At 35.3% G+C, this 19,994-nt stretch overlaps 4 protein-coding genes across 6 annotated transcripts; 1 reads left to right on the top strand and 3 right to left on the bottom strand.

Annotated features, from left to right (window-relative positions):
• Positions 1 to 1,168: 1,168 nt before the first annotated feature.
• Positions 1,169 to 3,283, top strand: LOC127245555 (myb family transcription factor PHL8-like). The gene is made up of 6 exons (XM_051266527.1): positions 1,169 to 1,766; positions 1,867 to 1,943; positions 2,026 to 2,083; positions 2,159 to 2,228; positions 2,331 to 2,400; positions 2,506 to 3,283. Exons 1-6 carry the CDS (start codon positions 1,634 to 1,636, stop codon positions 3,142 to 3,144), a joined length of 1,047 nt encoding a protein of 348 aa, XP_051122484.1. The 5' UTR covers positions 1,169 to 1,633; the 3' UTR covers positions 3,145 to 3,283.
• On the bottom strand, positions 2,679 to 4,754 carry LOC127245557 (E3 ubiquitin-protein ligase MPSR1-like). 3 transcript variants are annotated; one of them, XM_051266530.1, is made up of 3 exons: positions 3,923 to 4,754; positions 2,897 to 2,917; positions 2,679 to 2,794 (listed from the first exon to the last, which is right to left on the bottom strand). In XM_051266530.1, the coding sequence occupies exons 1-2, from the start codon at positions 4,547 to 4,549 to the stop codon at positions 2,900 to 2,902; spliced, it is 645 nt and encodes a 214-aa protein (XP_051122487.1). In that variant the 5' UTR covers positions 4,550 to 4,754; the 3' UTR covers positions 2,679 to 2,794; positions 2,897 to 2,899. The 3 variants fall into 3 exon arrangements, 2 of the variants coding, with proteins under 2 accessions (XP_051122487.1, XP_051122486.1); XR_007837450.1 differs by lacking the exon at positions 2,679 to 2,794 and adding an exon at positions 3,055 to 3,154; XM_051266529.1 differs by lacking the exon at positions 2,679 to 2,794 and having other exon boundaries at positions 2,795 to 2,917.
• Positions 4,755 to 5,132: 378 nt separating this feature from the next.
• Positions 5,133 to 9,855, bottom strand: LOC127245554 (beta-1,3-galactosyltransferase GALT1-like). Its single transcript, XM_051266526.1, has 8 exons — positions 9,531 to 9,855; positions 7,903 to 8,742; positions 7,393 to 7,625; positions 7,004 to 7,285; positions 6,734 to 6,862; positions 6,472 to 6,651; positions 6,282 to 6,389; positions 5,133 to 5,836 (listed from the first exon to the last, which is right to left on the bottom strand). The coding sequence occupies exons 2-8, from the start codon at positions 8,663 to 8,665 to the stop codon at positions 5,627 to 5,629; spliced, it is 1,905 nt and encodes a 634-aa protein (XP_051122483.1). The 5' UTR covers positions 8,666 to 8,742; positions 9,531 to 9,855; the 3' UTR covers positions 5,133 to 5,626.
• Positions 9,856 to 13,687: 3,832 nt separating this feature from the next.
• Positions 13,688 to 19,956, bottom strand: LOC127245585 (mitochondrial Rho GTPase 1). Its single transcript, XM_051266568.1, has 15 exons — positions 19,841 to 19,956; positions 19,448 to 19,680; positions 18,558 to 18,690; positions 18,207 to 18,356; positions 17,685 to 17,861; positions 17,346 to 17,597; positions 17,108 to 17,176; positions 16,627 to 16,682; positions 15,866 to 15,947; positions 15,236 to 15,447; positions 15,060 to 15,129; positions 14,877 to 14,983; positions 14,463 to 14,613; positions 14,140 to 14,326; positions 13,688 to 14,039 (listed from the first exon to the last, which is right to left on the bottom strand). Exons 2-15 carry the CDS (start codon positions 19,657 to 19,659, stop codon positions 13,966 to 13,968), a joined length of 1,932 nt encoding a protein of 643 aa, XP_051122525.1. The 5' UTR covers positions 19,660 to 19,680; positions 19,841 to 19,956; the 3' UTR covers positions 13,688 to 13,965.
• Positions 19,957 to 19,994: the final 38 nt, after the last annotated feature.

The following is a 19,994-nucleotide window of genomic DNA, read 5'->3' as shown; positions in this document are numbered from 1 at the left end:
TTACACGACCGTGTTATGTAGAAGAAGAGTGAGTTCTCATATATAACTTCCTATGGTGGTGTGTTGGAAGATCAAATTCTTGTATTTTGAATCCACCATTGATCTGAAACTTCTCATTAACAAGCTTTGCTCACAGCCCAAGAAATGTAAAAGACCTACCGATCTGATCTAAATGGCTTTTAAGATTTGATGTTTGCCACTGTGGCTCTCTTTTGTTTCCCTTTCCCTTTTCTTTTGCAAATTATTTCTGAAAGCCAACTTAAACAACTTTTGCTCAATCCAATTCTGATTATTTTTCATATACTTGTGATCTTTCATGGGATTGCTTTTAGTAGGATACAAGGAGAGGGTCAGTCTATCTCTCTCTCTCTCTAATATGTATATTATATATATATATATATGTATATCTATAGATATCTCCTTGTCATTTCCTAATGTCTGTAACTGAGGAAAAAGAAGATTCCATTGCACTTAGGAAATTACAACTAACTACAATGAATAATAATATATCAGCCATGATCTAATAATCAGTCACAGTCAAAAGGGAAAGAGGATTAGGTAGGATGGAGAGTTTTGATTCCAAGAACGAGACTGGTCAATTATTTAGATGATATTGTATTATCTACACCACATAACAGAGATAACATAGAATTCTTGAACTTGAAGCAAAGGGGGAAAAAAGGATGGGTTTTTCGTTTGTTACATACTACTATTTCTTTATGCACAGTATAGAAAATATAAATAGTAAAACTTCGAGGAATTCAGGGGCCTTGTTTTACCCTATTAGGTAAATTTGTCTGATAGCACAGAAACTCACTCTAGTTTAGTCTAGCTTATGATAACTTCAACACATAGTTTTCTCTGTGTTGAATAAATGTTTGTGTGGATAACATTATACTTGCTTGTCCTAAAATCTAACGCTAGATTCTGTAAGTCCTTTATCCCCTAAAAGAAACAAGAGAAACTGGCCAATCCATCACATAGTGCAGCAAATGAAAATTGAGAAAGAAAAAAACTACTCATTTTGTCATCCCTTTCACTCTTTAAAAAGAAACATCCCACTAAAGCATATCATGATGATTAATAATTTTTCCTTTTCTTCCCATCAAAGCTTCTTATACAAAAAGTTGCCCACATCACAGACCCTGGTGGGGACTGCCCCAATTCATATGGGAATCACAACATAGAGTGGGAAAACAGCTGCATATATAAAGACAAACCATACACTTTACATCTTTTCTCTCCTTTTGAGAGACTCACTCATATTGAAGGATGTTCCTTTCTCTGTTTTTGCTGCATCACAGATTCTCTCCCACCCTTTCAAGTCAAAGAAGCAAGAGGGAAAAAAAAAGAAGAAAGAAACATAATAAAGGAGGGTTCGATACGAAATGGGAAATGGGAAATGGGAGAAAAAGAAGGGCCACCACAGCTCATGGCATATATTCCTCCCAGCATATCCCCACTTATGTTTCCAGATATGGAGTGACAACATACGACAGGCGAACAAACCACTCGCAAGTATAAAGAGGGCTAGAGACCACGATAGAATCGAGACAAGAGTTATACAAGAAACACAAGTCCTCTCCCCTATGATCCAACCCTTTAACATTCTATTCTTATCACACAAGCAGGAATGGCTCTTCAGGATGTTCACAATGCGGAAATGAGATTAGTCTTGTCTAGTGATGCCAAGCCTAGATTGAAATGGACTCCGGAACTGCATCAGTGTTTTGTGGATGCAGTTAACCAGCTTGGAGGTCCAGAGAGTTGAGTGTAGTAAAGCTTTCTTTCCTAATCTTGTTTGGTGTCTAATCTTAGATTCTACCTATCATGATGTAGTAAAATTGTATTTTTTTTTTTATGCAGAAGCTACACCAAAATCCCTGATGAGGGTTATGGGCATTCATGGACTCACTTTGTACCACCTCAAAAGCCATCTACAGGCAAGTTCATCCGTTCAGAATTTGGATAGTTAAGTTTTTTTGGTTGGAAGGATTTTAAATAGGATGATGTATTCTTCTGCAGAAATATAGATTGGGAAGAACTCAACACTCCCAAACCTACCAACAAAGTAAACCAGAAGGTACTGAGCACTGCATTAAACTACACCTAAGACAAACTAAATGACACTTGCTAACGCATATATTTTCCAATTCAGATGACGGAGAGGATCAGCAAGGCCATTTTATCGATAAGATTAGTGATTCAGAAGGGGAACAAAGTAATGAGTAAGTAATTCGCAAATAATCTTTACTGCATTTAGATTACATCTACAATATACTAAGAATAAACAAGAAGTGATACTTACCGAACAATCAAACCTGTTTCAGAAATTTGAAGGTAGCTCATGCGTTGACGTTGCAAATGGAAGCGCAGAGGAAACTCCATGAACAGATTGAGGTAAGAGAAGTTCCTAGTTCCAGGTTCCAGGTTCCAACTGATCGAACATGAACCATTAAGACTTCTGAATTAGTCTGAGAAACAAAGTTCTTGTTATTGTGTCAGGTGCTAAGACATCTGCAGATAAGAATCGAGGCACAAGGAAAATACTTTGAATCAGTGTTGAAGAAAGCACAGGAGACACTTTCTGGATACAGTTCTTGCACCATTGAAGTTGAACAGGCGAAAGCTCAACTTACACAGTTGATGTCAATGGTCATTACCTCCCGGCGTCCAAGTCCCTCATTTTCGGTGCTAACAGATAGTGAGGGATCAGCATTGAAAGATGCTGGTAATAAAGTGTTGGGTCACAACGGATGCTCAATGGAAAGTTCCCTAACATCATCCGAGAGTTCTGGGAGGAAGGAAGAATTCGAACCAAGCCATCAGGTTCACGAGAATAGCAAGCCCACCACTGAAAAACCCAATAAAGGAAAGCGAAAATCCACCACTCTACCGCTTATGGAAATGCATCCATCTGGAAACAGAAAAAGGAGCAAAAAGATCAATGAGGAAGCTAACTGTGCAGAGCAGTTCACTGGAGAAAATTCAAGTGATAAACCGTCGGCACAAAGATTCAGAGCAATAAGGGACATCGACTTGAATTGCCAGTACCTGAATGAGTTTGATTCAGGTCTAAAAGCAGTAGACCTGAACTTCAATGGAGTTGAACTCTATAATGAACCATTTAGCGTCAAGAATTAGCAGTAGAATCCTGTGAGTTGTATATAGTTTAAAAACTGCAAGCTGAAAGAATCCTCACTATGTGTATAACTGTGTATTGTATGGACCAATATAAATCCCTGAACACATCCATATTATAACATACAGCTTATTCTGTGCATATTCTCCAGTTAGTTAAGTAGCTAAAGAGTATTTTGAATAATATCCCAGCATGTTCAGTAAATCACTAGTTTTTCTTGCATAACAGACAATCTTCTCACTTGTGTACTACCTTACAAGAAACTGCAGAAGAATGTAAGAGTAAAAATCTCATAGAAGTTTGAAAGCAATTCAAGATAAGCTAAACATAGTTAATTGTTATAATTGGGAAAACACAGTCACTGTCACTGATACCTGGATTTTCTTCTTTTGCTTATCTGATGGAATCCCTTATGAAATTTTGATAATTATCAGTAGAAAGCGAATTGATTCATCTAAATAAAACATAGAAAATAAAAATGGTTTACTGTCTTTGCGCGAGTAGTGTGGCCTCTGATTCTCAACCTCATTTTTAGGATGCACAAATTTAGAGAGAAAACTAAGAATGGATCATTCTCAATAACATGATGAAACGGGATCATTAACATGGCCAAACAAATGAAAATCAAGAAGATAATTCTGCTTCTATTTATTGTTCAGGAAACAATTGAATCTTTACATAAAACCATTCCCACCACAGAACGCTTAAAACAATAAACAAAATTTCATAAGTATACACCTATTCCTGCAATTCTTGACGACCTATTAAAGAATCACCAACCTCACTAGAGTCGCTATCTCTACTTTCATCAGTTCTTCCATCTCTACCAAACATAAATCCCACCCAAAGCTCCCTTCTCCTTTCTCCATCTCCCTCCCCACCACTCCTCTTCTGATCATCACCTCCTTCGTCCACAGGCATTTCATATCTACAAACAGGACAAGAGCCGTGAATCCCCAACCACTTCTCTATGCACTTCCCATGGAACCTATGCTTGCAAGGCATTTCTCTAGCTTTATCACCATCCACCCACTCCTCCAAGCAAATAACACACTGATCGCCAATTTCACTCCCCTCGACATCCACAGTTCTCATCGAATCAATCGACGCCTTCGTCGCAGGCAGACGACCGCTTTTGCTCGAAAACAATTCATTGAAGAAAGAATCAAAACCTAAAGACGAACCGTTGTCGCTTCCGTCGGTGCCCGCCGTTCTTCGCTCGATAACCACCATCCCTTGCGTGATCGGATTGACGAGCACGATCCGCAAAGGCGAATCGTCGACCTGATTTTCCCCTTCTCTATCTGCGTTTAAACCCAAGATGAAAGGCAATAAACGTGATATGTCTCTGTGCCTCGAGCTCCCGAAGAACGATGATGCCTCAGCAGAACCGCCTTCTGATGCCATTTTCAACTCCGATTGCAGGAGGATTGAAGAAAGGAGAAGTTGGGTGAGCAGAAGAAAACTATCAGACGTAAAAATCTAGAGAGTGGGCAGCAGAATGGAGCCGTGAGGATCCTTTAATGGCATTGCAGCCGCCAAAAGGAAGTCTGTAGAAGCATCTGGAAGGTTGCAGAACTTGATTGATTGTTCCATTGATTATCTCAATTCTCACGTACAGCGAAGAAGATTCAGCGGGAAGGCAAGATATTTTGCATGGGTTCGGATCCAGTGTGGGAAGGTCCACTGTACCGACCATTGGTTGCTGCTTATTCATTGGTTGATTGACTGATTAGGTAATTTTAATATTGCACGTATCCATTTGGTTTGGGCCAGTTGGCTAATTTATTAATTTAGAACATTCTAGATTATCATTACTCTATTTATTAATATACTTTTCCACGTTGCAGTCACCCGTCATTCGTATATAATTACTCACAAACAAAAATATTATATTAAAATTATTATTCAAATAAAAATTCAAAACCAAAACTTTACATTCTCTTCAATTCTACCAAAGGGAAAATTCAAATCTCATTTTATATTTAACTTTTTTTTTTCTACTGCTCCAGTCACTACTATTATTTTTCTAAAATTACATTCTCTACAACAAACGAATCCTTACTTTAATTTTAAGGCTCATAAAAGTATACATATGCATACATACTAAAATTAGATATGAATGGGCAAATCAGCTTGTATTTCCCTCTATACATATGATACAAAAACTCCTATTTCCTGCTCAAAAAATGGAAGCCATAAAATCTACTCCTTACTCTCTATCACCCGGACCCGGACCCAAACCGGACCCGGACCAATAGGCATATCTTATACTACTATATATTAGATTCTGCCAGAACAACTACATATATATATATATATATATGCCAATTACATCTGTACCTCTTATCAGTCCATGGGTAATATGTCTGGCTGTCTTTGCCTTTCAACTTTTGAGGACATTTTTGGAGCCAGCCGCAAGATGTTAGCTCTACAGCTTGATAAGAACAACTGTAAGCATTACTCCTGAAGACGAATGTGTAGTTACTCACCGCAGCAGTTAGCGCGTTTCTTCTCTTGAATCTTTTGCCATAAACAGAGTAGCTCTCTCGGGCCTTGGTAATGGGCGACGACGTACCCATCCTTGCAGCCGTCGTTGATGATTCGCTCATCCTTCTCGTATCTCACTTGCAACCCCTTTTTCTGCATGTCCGCAATCCAGATCCCCATGGCGACGTCTTCTAGCTTGAATATCTGCAATTGTGATTTGTAAATAATGTTCTGATATGTTTGTGTAATGCATATGGTATGTAGAGTTGTTAGACGAACTAAGTAGTTCGTGAACTCAACTTAGTTTAAGTTCGTTCACAAACTTAAATGAATCGAACAATACAAATAAACTCATTCTGTTAACGAACGAGCCTAAGTCTTGTTTGCGAATGTTCTTTAAAATGTCATATTTGTAATATCTAAATTAAAAAATAAAATAAAATTTTATACTTATCCTATTCTATTCAATTTGAAGAAATGAGATTAATGGAGCCGGATACGAATTCAAACAATAAAATTATTTAACATAGAGAGCTCTAACGCTACAAACGAACTCGAACGAACAAAATCATATAATTTTGTTCGGTTCAGCTCGTTAACGGCCTTAAATTGGTAAGTAATGGAAACTAAATACAAAATTGTTGTTAACCTTTAGACGGCCCTTTCTGTGTTTCTTGGAGACTGTCCTTGCAATGTCGTTCGACACAACGTAGCCAGGACCGTGTGCCCAAGGTGGGTATGTGTCATCAGGCCATTCCTAGCCAACATTATAAGAAGCAAAAATATTTACGATTTTCGAAAGATGAGAGGCGCAGATCATAGCTAAACAAGGAAGATACCTCAGGACTGATAAACCATTTGCTGTCTGGATTCCTATGAGGCTTTGAGTCTGTATTGATGAGGCCATAGAGCAAACCTCGGGCCGTGTTGGTACTCTTTACGGAATTCAAGATTTCATCTATCCGAACAAACGCATCATCGTCTGTCTTCATGATGTACTTGGCAGAAACCACCTCAGTCTGTTGTAGAGTATCGGGGAGTTAGAAGCTAGAAGCTGAAAGAAGATGACTACCGTAAGCCAGGAATGTAAAGAAGATTTACCCCAAAGATACAGATGGCGATCGTCTTCCATGAGATGAGACTGTAGTAGTCGACAAAAGGCATCAGCTGGATGTCTCCATAAGTTCTTGCCTCATTCCAAAGCTCCTCATTCACCCTCTGGTTCTTATGCTATCAGGTAGAGATTACATATATTTACGTCAGTCAATATCACGAATCGAAGAGTTAATTATGATGTTCAAATCATCTGCATATTCATAGGATTATTTTCAAAGGATTTTTCACTGCAAGTTCTTTGACTGCATAACTTACCAGACCAACAAAGAATCGGACTGCAACCTTTGCCAACCGTACTTCAGGATACTGCATCCAAGATCTCCGGACTGCCATTCTCCGTTTGAAATTGTTGGCGGTCGAAAAAATACCAACAAAAAGGTCCAAATACCTTCGTGGAGGTATTGGAACAGCTTTAAGACTGTCCAAGTCGATTGTATGATCTAAGTCTTCTGATGTCGGCAAACCACTGGTGACAACAGAAATTAAATTTATGTCCCCTGAAATTCTCACTTCGCTGACTAGCCATGGTTCCAAAGTCTGCATGTGTTGTTAAAATCGGGAAATCAATATAGAATTAACAGTGCAAGTTAAATCAGCACGACTTTCAGTAAATTTTATGAGAAGGGCGATGGAAAGATTATTACTTCACGAAAGGCAAATGAAGTTATGTGCTTCCCATCTACTGTCATTTGGATTCCTTCAGCACCAATCCTAAGTGTAGCAACAAATAAATCATGTTGCCTGAAAGGAAAGTACTTGGTTGTCTTCCCATCATGTACCATAGAGATCTTCGAGGTTCCATTTGCAAGACGGCTAGCTTTGACGGTCTGGTTAGTCTCTCTACCCACCAGCTCGTTACACTGGTCCAGATCATCAACTGCATGGAATGGAATTATAGGATTACTTGAAGCAAAAGGAAAACTCCAATGTGGAAATATTACAAGGTAAATAAATTTAGATTAAAAAGAAAAAAAGGTTTCTGCATCGAACGTTGGTCAAGTAGGTAAAGTTGAAAACTTAAATAACAATTGAAAATTTCGATCAACTAACTACAAATCTAATAATGCAACTCAAAGTTTTCATATACAGAGAACAATGGAGAACAAATCTTCATCAAGACTATTGACAGGTAAGAAAGGAGAGTGCAGTTGTACCTTTTTTAATTTTTTCGGGTTCTGGAGACGGGCAGCGCTCCTCTTCGCCCCAGTCATGTGCAATGGTCCACGTGTTTTGAACAATCACAGGATCTTCTGTTATTTTATCACCATGAAGTCTAACATTATAGTGCAGAATAATGGGTGGCTCTGGCTCCCCAGGTAGTGGTTCACCAGTCAAGTCGACTCGGAAATTACCAAGAAGGCCATTAGGGATGCCAATAAATGTGATTGAAGAACCTTGAGTTAAGCCACAAGGAATCCACAATTTAAAGCCATTATCATCATGTTCTGAGGCATTCATCTTGCTAAGAAAGTGTGGACACTGTTTCTCTTTCCCTCTCTTCTGTGAACTTCCATTATTACTTTGAATTTTCTCTTCTTCAACAGAGGTAATCAGGTTTTTCCACGCAGTAACAGCCTCCTTAACAGCTTCAACAGCATTCGGTAAGCCCTGATCGCGTGTAACCAAAACTTTCAAAAGGTTCCATGTTTGCAAAGAACGCAATTCCTCTTTCGAAAGGTTCCTTCGAGCAAAGAGTTCAGCTACAATGTCTTCAGTAGATATCACTTGAGAAGTGTGCCCCGGATTTTGCAGAGCAGGCGGAGCACCGGAACTTAGCCACTCAAGAGGATTGGTTCCATTGAAGGTCACAGGACTTGTGAAGTAACTTTCATTGATAGGATTCTTGATAACATAATATCCAAAAACGAGTAACATCAAGAAAGATGCGACAATAACGCCACCGTAGCATTTCCTCATTTCCTTTCATTAACAGTGCATCTCCGGGTTTATATAATGCTAAGGGAACCACGACATATAACACAGTCGGAATCTATCTGCAACAGCAAGCAACAGTGAAGTTCTCAAAACCAGAGAAGGGAAAAGTACCAGTTAAGCACTGTAAAGGAAAAAATGGTAAGGGAATTATACAAATCCTACCACTTCATTTATTTCATCTTCGCCATTTTTAGAAGGTAACAGTTCAACACTATTACTTTAATCCGGAGTTCGAATAGAAACATCTAATATAGAGGGGAGAAACGCAAATTTTGGCGATACTATAAGCATTGGAAACAACAATCTGGAAGCAACATCAACTAGGAACAAATCATAAAGTTAGTCCAAGCACAATCTATGAGATTTTATACAGATCTGTCTTCTCCATCAACCGACAACTCGAGCTCCAGCGAAAAACATCGGATAAGCGAAATTATTGAGTACCAGAAACAAGCAATGGAGCTCTCAGAGAAGTTCGAATACACACACAGCTCAACTTTAAAAAAAAAGGTTCCAAGCTCCAGAACTCAAATGGTGACATTCAAATCCATGGACTCACCGAAATCGAAACTCATTCATCATGAAAATCGTTCAAACGAGAGACTCTCCCTCACAAAAGAAAAACAAATTCACACCAACAGATTCATACACAAGTAGAAACTCTACACTCGCGAGCAGAAGGTGCAAAATAACCGCACAGATCGGAATGCATTACACCGAATTCTTAACACACAGACCTCGACTAAAAAATCCACCAAAAACATTCGAAAACTGAAAACAAAAAACTACACCACAACTAGAGCCTAAAGGCGAAAACACTAATAGAAATTAAAGGCGGTGGTGGTACCTTGTTACACCGTCGATGTCGATCTAGAGCAGACCGACAAAAAGCGAAGACACTGGAATGGCGATGACCGAGTCGAGTCCGCACCGTAGCTTTTGGAGTGGAAGTGGAAGTAGACTTGACTCCTGTTCTTCAAGTCTAGGCCGGGTGCAGGAAATGGAGCCGTCCTGCATAATTAATCGCCATTAATTCAGGTCTAGGAAGCTTGCTGGTGCTTCGTGCGTCATTAAGAAGCAATTGACGGATGTTGATGTTGGTTGCTGCTCCGATAACAGCAATAGCTGCTCTCTCTCTCTCTGTTTGTTGCTTCTGCTGTATCTATTCTGTGTGTATATAAGTATATAAATATATATATATGTGTGCGTGTGTGTGTTAGCAGCAGAAATAGAGATTAAGGTAAAGTAGAATCAAGAAAAATCCGTTTGACTGATAACTATCTAAGGGCTGAATTCTATAACTTTATTATTATTATTATTATTATTATTATTAGGTATGCAATTAATAAATAATTAAAAATATATTGGTGAAAATAATTATTTTATAATATAAATATTAAAATTTAAGAAAAATAAAATTAAAAAATTTAAAATGAGATTAAAATGTGTAATTATTTTCTAAAAATGAAAGTGACATAATACCTGGGACGGAAGGCAACGTGAACATGATGGTACCAAGGACAGATGAAGTAATAATTATTACAATGAATTTGTTCATCAAAATTTTTTGACACAATTTTAATATATATTATTTATATCATTTTTTTTTTAGTAAAAAACAATTATTAAAATAGAATAGTATTTTTATAAATATTTTATTACAATATTATTAGATATATATATTTATTACGTAGTAGACGATGATAAGATATGACCTATGTATATTATAGTTTATTGAATTCAATGTAGTCTTTTTTTTTTTTTACTAAGTGGTAACTCGCAGTTGCGCGGGACAAATTCAGAGTGTGTTTGTTTGGGGATTTGGATTTTGAGTTAAGATTTGAATAGTAAAAATTTGAATTTATATAAATAAGCGTTGATGTAATATTTTAAATGCAAAATTAATTTTTTGAATTAATCGGATATTTTTGATATTTTTGTTCCCTGTACTTTATATATAAATTAATTGTATATATAATACTCCATCCGTCCCGCAAGGGTGGTGTTTGTTTTTTTCACATAAATTTTTTAATATTAGTATTATATTGGATTGTAGTAAAAAAGACAAAAATATCCTATTAGTACGGTGTAATATAAAAACAATGACATTTGTGTAATATATTGTAAATTGAAAAGGTATTTATTATGTGAAGTAGATAGTACAATTATTAAATTAGGAAATGGTAACCTTATTTTGGAACGAACGAAAATAAAAAATAATAATATTTCAATGAAACGGACCGAGTAATATGTTTATAATTTAAATAAAAATTAATAAATATTTTGGATATTATTCTTTTATTAGAATATAAAATAAATATTTTTGAATAGAATAAATAAAAATAATAAAAATAATACTTTCAAAATTGTAATTGATATAATATATTTTATTCACTGATAAAAATTCAACAATTTAATATAAAATATTAATATTTTATATTATTGACGTGATTCCTTATTCGTAACATAAAAAATAAGTAAAGAATAACAAATAAATAAACACACTTAACTTATTTTTACTTTTTCTAAAACTATTACATTAATTTCTTTTATCTACTTATATTATATACGAAAATTATTTATATTCAAAACATATGCAATCAAATATTTATTTTTTTATTTTAAATTTAGTATTATTATTTTGACATACCAAAACACTAAAGTCTAAAATACAGTTTAATATAAACTTTATGAGGTTGTATTTCAAGAAGTTTTTGAAACTAACAGACCATTTATGTTTGTCCTATTTCTTAATTATTATTATATTTAATTGTTTTTCTCTCTAAAAATTTGTGAACTTTTATTTAAATATGGACATAAATAAATATAATTTAAGTAAAAAATATTCAACAAAATTACTAAAATTAAAATATAATTTAAGTAAAAAATATTCAACAAAATTACTAAAATTATACTCCCTTCGTCCCATGTGATATGGGTGTATTACCGTAGACACGAGAATTTAGGTAAAGTATAATTAGTAAGTATTAAGAAATATATTAGTAAAAATAATTTTAAATTTAAAATGCAATTAAAATGCATAATTATATTTCTAAAAATAGAAATAACAAGTTACGTGAGACAGATATAAAAATTGAAAATAGGGACAAATTATGTGGGATGGAGGGAGTGCTGCATAAAAACGAAGGAAACAAACATTTTGGAGCATATGGTCATATTTTCTGAAATAACGTAATATTAGTAAAAAATAAATAAAGACAAGCTAGTAAAAGTCACTTATTAAAAACTGTAAAAAGGGATTAGGTTTGAGATTTAAAAGAAAAATACAATATTAAAAATATTAAAAATTTTAATTTAAAATTACTTGGTGATAAAGCATAATTGTTCTTCAACCTTATAAGCAAAGAAAAATTTCCAACAATTAGCAATAACACATTTATATTTATTAATTTAGTTTACTAATTAATTAAATAATTTTATATATAGTATTATATAGATTTATTAATTTTCTTAATATGGTTTTGGTTTTGTTTGTAAGGATGTCTTTTTAAGGGTGTATTTGTCTGAGGGTTCGAATTTTGAGTTAGATTTGAATAGTAAAAATTTTGAATTTGAATAGTTGTATGGTGTGATATAAATAAGAATTGATGTGATATTTTTAATGTAAAATTAATTTTTAATATAATATAAAAAATAAAAAATAAAAAATAAATATTTGATTTGATATTTTGAATGAAATTTTTTTATGAAAACAGAAATCCCACATAATCCCATAAACAAACACACCCTAAGTTTTAATCACGCCGAGTCAGAGATGTTGGGCTGTCGTAATTGGGAGGTGTCATGTGCTGTCGTTCTACCATTCTCTCTTAAAATAAATAATATATATATATATATATTCTTAAAATAAAAAGGAAAAAGAAAAAATATCCTCACGCTTTCCTCTCGTGCGGAGGACATTTTTCACTTTGTATAACTTTCGTTTGCCGTGTTACACGCGGTCTCTTACGTGGCTGCATCCCATTGGTCCAAATACCGGCATAAATGGGAACATCGGACCTGAGAAAACCTAAGTATATTTATTTAATATTTTTAATTTGAACTATATTTTTTTAATATTAGATTTAAATATGATTAATATCGTTAATTACAGACTTATTATATAATTCTTCGAAAACTGTTGTTACTATAACAAAATATGTATACATCGGTGTTTACAAATGAAAATGATAATGTCTAAACTAGAGTTAGATGGAAGAAATATATTTTTATTCACAAAAGAATGATGGTATAAAAATACTTTTAATTGCCTCTAAATTTATCATATTATTAATTTTAACAAAATAAAAAAATCAATTAAAACATACTACTTTAAATTATCTTTTTACTTTTATCATTTTTTAAATAAATATTTATGTTTCTTAGAGTATATAAATAAAATAAAAAATCCCTAAAATTCATTTTATACATTCTTCTATTTAAAACCTTAAAATTAAAATTTATGCCACCCCTTTTTAACAATTTTGCTTATTATTATTATTATTATTTTCAAATATAAAATGCTAAACACTCCAAAAAACACCCGCCCTAAATTTCTTACCACATAGTTCGATAATAGTAACACAGCAAAACGTGGGAGAAACGTAGTGCTTAAGAAAATTACCCAATTAGTAGTGAACTGACATTCTCTAATACTGTCCGTACGACAGTCGATAATAATAATAATAATAATAATAATAATAATAATATCCAACCATTTAACAATTCAGCATCACATACCAACCTACTTATTACTACAACAATTATAGCAAACTCTCAAGAAACAAGAGCATAAATTCGAAACGTAACCCAAAATGATTTCTCAAATTTCACACGCAATATATTTGGTTATTGCTACAATAGCCAAACAAGAATAATTGATTACGTTAGTTACAACCACTGACCCAGAAATAGGCTGGCAAATAATATACACATATAATACATATCAATATTCAAATTAATCAATAAAAACAATTCACTCCTATATTTAGGAAGAAACGGAAATGGCGTTTGTAAATACCCTAATATAAGACCAAAATTTATACAAACTGTGCATGCAATACTTCATACTTTTACCAAAAATTCACAAATAGGGGAGCAATGAACACTAAGGCACCACGGCATGTCGAATCATGTTATCGGAAAATTAATAATAATAAAAAAAAAAGAGTTGAGAATTTGGTTTCACACCATATATGCATCCCTATAAACTCCCTAAACAAATGTGGAGGAGAGAGAGAGTTACAGGATGATATTGAGGAGAGGTGTTCGAATCCCCGATCCTAATTTGATGCATTCTTTCTTGCAGCATAGACGCGATATGCAGCTAGGCCAACAAGTGCCGCAGCAGCCCCAACTGTAAAAATGCGTAGGCGAATCAAAATAATTTGACGAGGTAAATATCTGTCGGATTTGGAAGTAAAGAAACAAAAAATTTTGCTGAAAGAGCAACATACCCGATACAACCATGAGGGAGCGGTTGATAATCCGGTGATACTGCTTACGGGTTCTTCCCGCTGATGTCTCGGGAATGCTTAAATGAGGGTGTTCTGCTGCTCTCACGATCCTTTGGAATATGTTGCTGTAATCTCCCAGCTTTGCGCTGAGGGGGATTGGCGCCTCTATCCCCATATCCTGGCTTACCTGTTCAGTTTCACATCATTAACGACTGTACGGTGAAGATAGATACAAATCAAACGACCATATTTTAGGAGGATCATGGTGCGTATTAATTTGGGGGGTTTTTTTTATATCTCGTGCTTGTTATAGATGTTTTTACCCTGGTTGAATCTTGAATTTCTGTTGGATAGGGATCAAGATCGTCTTTGGCAGCAACAATGAGACAGGGCACCTCGTAACCAGTAGCTTCACCTTGACTGGCAACATCCACGAGCATGTCTGTTGCTTTCTCCCACGAAGATTCACTAGAACTGGAAGAGCAAGAATTTATTTCATGTATAAAAACAATAGAAAATTATATGGACAAAATTTATGTGGTAAAATATAGTTGGGTAAAAGATAAGCTTGATCTTTCTGCAGGCATTTCTTAACATTCTGGAAAATAACAACTTTTGAGTTACCATACTCCAAACGTCGCTACTGTTGTAACCTCAAAGTATTTAACAACGCAAAAGAGGTCAGGCATTCATATGTTTATATTCAGGTGAACCAAGAATAGAAGCATTGCAACTACCTGTCATGAACAAAGATAGCTACATCACATGCAGCAAGAGCATCCTTCTTAGATAGTAAATCCACCTCCTCGGGAATCTCTCGCAACACAAGAATCTTTTTAGGCCCCTGCAAGAATCAACACAAGCAGGGTTGTAAATTCAATCACAAGTATTCCCATCAAAACAATTATGAGGAAACTTACTGTGGTTCGATCGATAAAATTAACAGCATATCGTTCACCAGTTGTAGGTACATGTTCTTCAGGGAATGGCCTGTGGATTGTAGTAGTATAATTTTGTAAGCACTGAATGACATTAGAATAACCACAGCAGAACAGTTCTGTTAGAACTCATATTCCGAGGATTAAAAATGTAGTACCTTCCGATAAAAGAGTTCAATAAAGCAGACTTTCCAGCTTCTTTTGGTCCAAAAACAAAACACTGATAGACAGTTCTTTCTGTTTGTTGCTTCTTTCGATCCACACGTCTTCTTCGAGTTACACGGATAGAGGATGAGGCATCACCACAATAACCTATGTATATAAGTGTTTCCACAGTACGAATTGGATCCAGAAGTGTCATGAGGGCCCACTGCAACATGGATAAATCATATGGTAAGATCGTGGGAAGGAATAATATATTTGTGCCGGTAAACAAGGAAAAGTAAACAGTGAAAGAAAGCCGTTCACTATTTCTTCATGAAGTAATCAGGAGTGGTTTCCAATATAATAGTGTTTATTAGAATATCTTCTAAATTTAATTTCTATAATTTAAAGTGGAGAGGGGCTGGATGATGTCAGTTGAAGAGTTCCCAGTTCCATTTTATGATTGGATATACTAAACTATGAGAGAGACAAGGAACAGAGGAGAAGATTCACATACAAAATCATAGCAATCTAAAAATATGTTCAACTCTAGTTCATGTGTTGCAAATTAAGGGTTATTACTAATGGCAATAATGTTTTTCGTCATTTACTTGATGGTGAAGGTGAGAACAAACAGTACATACCAGTGATAAAAACCCATCCAGTGTCAGACCTCCAAGAGCAGTCTTTTCCGCAGCATCCACATACGGAGCTTCATTCCAAGGACTGAATTACAAGTTCAAGAAATAATGAAAAGCCAAAACAACAGCTGCTTTTAACAACAAAAGAAGGCTGGGACAAATATAAACATGTAAATTTGGAGAAATGTAGAAAAGATAAGTCAAAATTGGATCAAAAAGTATATTGGGGTCATCTTAATTTGATCCAGAGCAGAATTATTTCAAATGGGCACTTATCAGCTATACAGTGAGTATAGCTACTTCGGAGCATCTCCAACAAGCAGAAATTTTTTATAATAACAAGTACTGCACTATTTGGAATAGACAAAACAATCAGCATAAAACTAATTCATATAATGAAAGCAATCTTAGACTGCAACTTTGAGGAGAACAATAATGGTTGCAAAAAGGAGAACAAAATGTAACCACACTGCTGTGCATTTGGAGAAGCCAGAGACACATTGTCTCTAGACAACTAATCCAACATTGAGGATGTGTATTTACTTTGAGCGATTATTTAATTTTATGTTAGAAACCAAAGTAAAAACACCCTGAGTTGACCCAGTTACATGACCAAATGCATGAACGTGCATTTTTCCAAGTGAAAATTGCACAAAAGGGTCCTTACTGAGCACGTTGTCATGGGTTGACAGTTAGTCTCATATTTAATATTTTTTTTGTTGGTGTGTCATAAGAAAAGAAGAGTGTCAAGATCATTGTCTTACTTTTCAGGTGCTGTTGAAAACAAATCCTCGAGCTCAGCAGATCGAAGGGCTCCATCCTAAACAGCATTAAGAAAAAAAAGAGATAAAATAAATTAACATTCTAGGTATCATCAGGGAGAACTCATAATAAATTGAGGCATGGATGCAAATGACATCGGATACATTAAAGGTACTATACCACTGAAAATAAAAAAGGATTAATTAGCAATGATTTCTAAGATTGAAGTCAAACTACAACAGTTCAATATTTTGTTGATAATTGTATATAGATCTACTGGTCTTTCAAACTCCACATGTTATAATAGATCATTTTAGTACTAATATCAATTAAAGATGCACTGCTTTGTATTATTATCTGTTCATAATAATTGTTATCATGGAAGAGTACTAATAAAACATCAACTAAAGAACAACACATCTATTTCATTAGACTGAACTATGAATATACAATAAACAAAATTCAAATGATATGATTGCATACACCATCAACATCATAGGTGGTGAAGATTTTCTTGAGAAAATCCAGAGCCTCGGCGGTAAGCTCCACACTCTGCACAAGTGAAAAGCATTAGCGATCCAAACAACAGAGTGTCATTACAAGCACATTAATTTTGGAATAAAGAAACATGGGATGGGGACAAGAAAGTGAATTCCGACTCTCCTGGTCCATGAAAATATGATTGATGGATTGAAGCAAGGAGGATTAATTGCAAAGTTACCTGGTCAGGATATTTCTTTATAGGTGGCGGTAATTGATCATCGCGAAGTCTTATTTCATTGTTATATCCAAATTTCCTTAGGACAGTCCAGGTTGTCTCCAAGCGCCCCTTCTCGATAAAAAGAGCATGGAGAAACAGAAAGCCCGTCAACGTAAGTCCACGATCATCAACACCTTCTCGCAATTTCTCTTGAACTACCCTTTTTACGCCTACTATTTCAGAGGGTTGTAGGGGAGCATTGAAACACTTGACCTGCACATTTAGTTGAAAAGTTCTGTATCACAGGAAATATGTGGAAGTTGGAAGCATGTTACAAACACAAAACACTTGAAAAGGCACCTGAAAATCATTCAACTCAGCATCACTTAGGGCACCATCTCGGTCATGATCACAAAGAATAAAGATCCTTTTTAAAGCCCTCACACACCGAGGTTTCAGAACTTGTTGTTCTTGATCAAATAGTGGAGCAGTTGGATGAAGCACAGCTTTCTGTGCATAGTAGAACACCTCAGGGATCTGCAAAATAAATGTTTTAGAATATATATATATATATATATGTATCAGTACATAAAAAATGGAAACAAGTAAATAAAAATAAATTCCATAACAAATGTTTAACAGATTTATATTTTATAGGATCATTGACCTTAACATGTGAGATGAAGTGCTAGGCTATATATATTAACAGAAGGAAGAAAATATACACACCAAAAGTGAAGCCATGAATGAATCAATTGAATGGGAAAAGAAAAATAATACTACACTTGCTGCATTCAGCAGCCTCATAGATGCTCAAATCAACCATAAATGGCCTTTGTAACTGATTAAGAATAATGGTAAATTATAGAGTCTCGAAAAAACCTGAATATGATTGAGTGCAGAACATTCAATACAAGTTTCGATCTCCCGGAATTGTTGCATTATTGGTGACATAACCTGCTCCAGACTAACAGGCTGTTGATCATTTCTCCTATCCAACATGCAACCCACCACAATCACAGGAACTTTAACCTGTCCAGATATATGCAAGGTAAATAACCTGAGGGAATATTTAGAAAGGCATAACACACTACAGCTCATGGTTTATATTAAACCTATGTACAGATGTATCCAAGTTCCAGAACACATATAGATCTTCAAACAAATAGTGATTTTAGCCCTTATAAAAAGAAAACGGATTCTTAAACCCCTTTACGGTTTCCTGCAAAATACCTCTAATCTCCGGAGTTCCGGAAGCCAATAGGAACTTAATCTTTCAAGAGTTTCTGATCTGTCACACGCATACGTCAGCACAACAGCATCCGCTTTTGTTAGTTCCTCAACAAGTCTGCCTCTATTCTCGGTACTGTACACAAAATTAAATGACAGAACCTCGTCAAAAATTCATCACTGTAGCACACGTGCACGTCTGATAATACGACATAACAGCACTTAATAAGCATTTTGGACATATCGCCGAAAAACAAGTATACTAAATGCTAGTCCAAATAGCAAACTGACAATTTTCTATTTTGGCAGTACATAAATGTTAGCAAGGGAGAATTTTAGGATGTGTTTGTTTGAAGGATTTGTAAAATTCCACTATTTCTACAAAGTTTTCGCCCCAAAAACATAAAATCAAACATTTATTTTTTATATTATACTAAAAAACAATTTTACATTCAAAACATCGCATCAATTCTTATTTATATCACATCATACAACTATTCAAATTCAAAATTTTTACTAATTAAATCCCAACCCCAAATCCCAACCCCCAAACAAACACACCCTAAATATCAATGCCCATTGCCTAAGACTGGAATATCAGGAAAAAGATCCTAGTTTAAAATCTTAAAAACTACATCCGTCTGAGCATAAGCTCCAACACCGTTTCGAAATCATTAACACTAATTGCAGTCAAGTTGACACATGTTTCTTAATTCAACACTGCAGTTTCTGCATCAGTAAATTGTAAAAAAACCCTTCTTATGCATAACTTATTTCTAAGATGCACAGTAATCATAATTATGGATAGTGATTGTCATCCTCATCAACCAACATTTAAACCCTTCTATATATATATATATATATATGTTTGCAAAAATGAACCGCTCAGAGACCTGGACGAAGTATCGATAATGATAAGGGGAACACGGTCCGGGTACAAATCCTCCGGAAGCCTGGTCGGCGGCAGCACCGGAGGAACATTGCTCGGGAAGTTTTCCGCAGCTGCTGTAACTATTAAACTCGACTTTCCCGTCTTGGTGTCGCCCGCAACCACAATCCTCACAGCATTCCCCGCCCCACCAGAAGCCGAAGCACCTCCAGCCATTCCAAACCACCACTGAAATCACTGAATCAAAGAAACAACATGCACCCGGATGTTATTGCACACAACTGCAAGGGCGGGGTGGGCACCAAATTAACATGATTAAACAACTGCAACCTAAAATAAGCTCATAAATCATCCACCGCGAACACATTCCACACACAACACATACACAAGCACATACCTTGCGGAAGAGGATACAACCGAAGGAGCGGTGCAGAGATTGCTGTCTTCTTCGCGACCCTTCTATGCTCTAATTTATTGGTTTCACCGATGCTGAGGGTTTAAAGACGATTCATTCTGACGTTTGAGAAATTAAATAGGCCTATTGGGCCGAA

Source organism: Andrographis paniculata, unplaced genomic scaffold, assembly GCF_009805555.1.
Source record: "Andrographis paniculata isolate CXL003 unplaced genomic scaffold, ASM980555v1 Contig22END, whole genome shotgun sequence".
Lineage (NCBI taxonomy): Eukaryota > Viridiplantae > Streptophyta > Magnoliopsida > Lamiales > Acanthaceae > Andrographis > Andrographis paniculata.
Note: the sequence above shows the minus strand (reverse complement) of the source record. Positions and strands in the feature narration are given on the sequence as shown.

What these genes read in the sequence shown, in the direction of transcription:
- LOC127245555 (XM_051266527.1), top strand. Translation starts at nt 1,634, where the DNA reads ATGGCTCTTCAGGATGTTCACAATGCGGAAATGAGATTAGTCTTGTCT. An exon ending in GAAGGGGAACAAAGTAATGA is followed by an intron (nt 2,229 to 2,330) that starts GTAAGTAATTCG and finishes AACCTGTTTCAG; the next exon opens with AAATTTGAAGGTAGCTCATG. An exon ending in AACTCCATGAACAGATTGAG is followed by an intron (nt 2,401 to 2,505) that starts GTAAGAGAAGTT and finishes TTATTGTGTCAG; the next exon opens with GTGCTAAGACATCTGCAGAT.
- LOC127245557 (XM_051266530.1), bottom strand. Translation starts at nt 4,549, where the DNA reads ATGGCATCAGAAGGCGGTTCTGCTGAGGCATCATCGTTCTTCGGGAGC.
- LOC127245554 (XM_051266526.1), bottom strand. Translation starts at nt 8,665, where the DNA reads ATGAGGAAATGCTACGGTGGCGTTATTGTCGCATCTTTCTTGATGTTA. An exon ending in TCGCCATCTGTATCTTTGGG is followed by an intron (nt 6,652 to 6,733) that starts GTAAATCTTCTT and finishes ACTCTACAACAG; the next exon opens with ACTGAGGTGGTTTCTGCCAA. An exon ending in ACAGAAAGGGCCGTCTAAAG is followed by an intron (nt 5,837 to 6,281) that starts GTTAACAACAAT and finishes TCACAATTGCAG; the next exon opens with ATATTCAAGCTAGAAGACGT.
- LOC127245585 (XM_051266568.1), bottom strand. Translation starts at nt 19,659, where the DNA reads ATGGCTGGAGGTGCTTCGGCTTCTGGTGGGGCGGGGAATGCTGTGAGG. An exon ending in CGGAACTCCGGAGATTAGAG is followed by an intron (nt 18,357 to 18,557) that starts GTATTTTGCAGG and finishes ATATCTGGACAG; the next exon opens with GTTAAAGTTCCTGTGATTGT. An exon ending in TGGATGGGTTTTTATCACTG is followed by an intron (nt 15,448 to 15,865) that starts GTATGTACTGTT and finishes TCCATGTTGCAG; the next exon opens with TGGGCCCTCATGACACTTCT.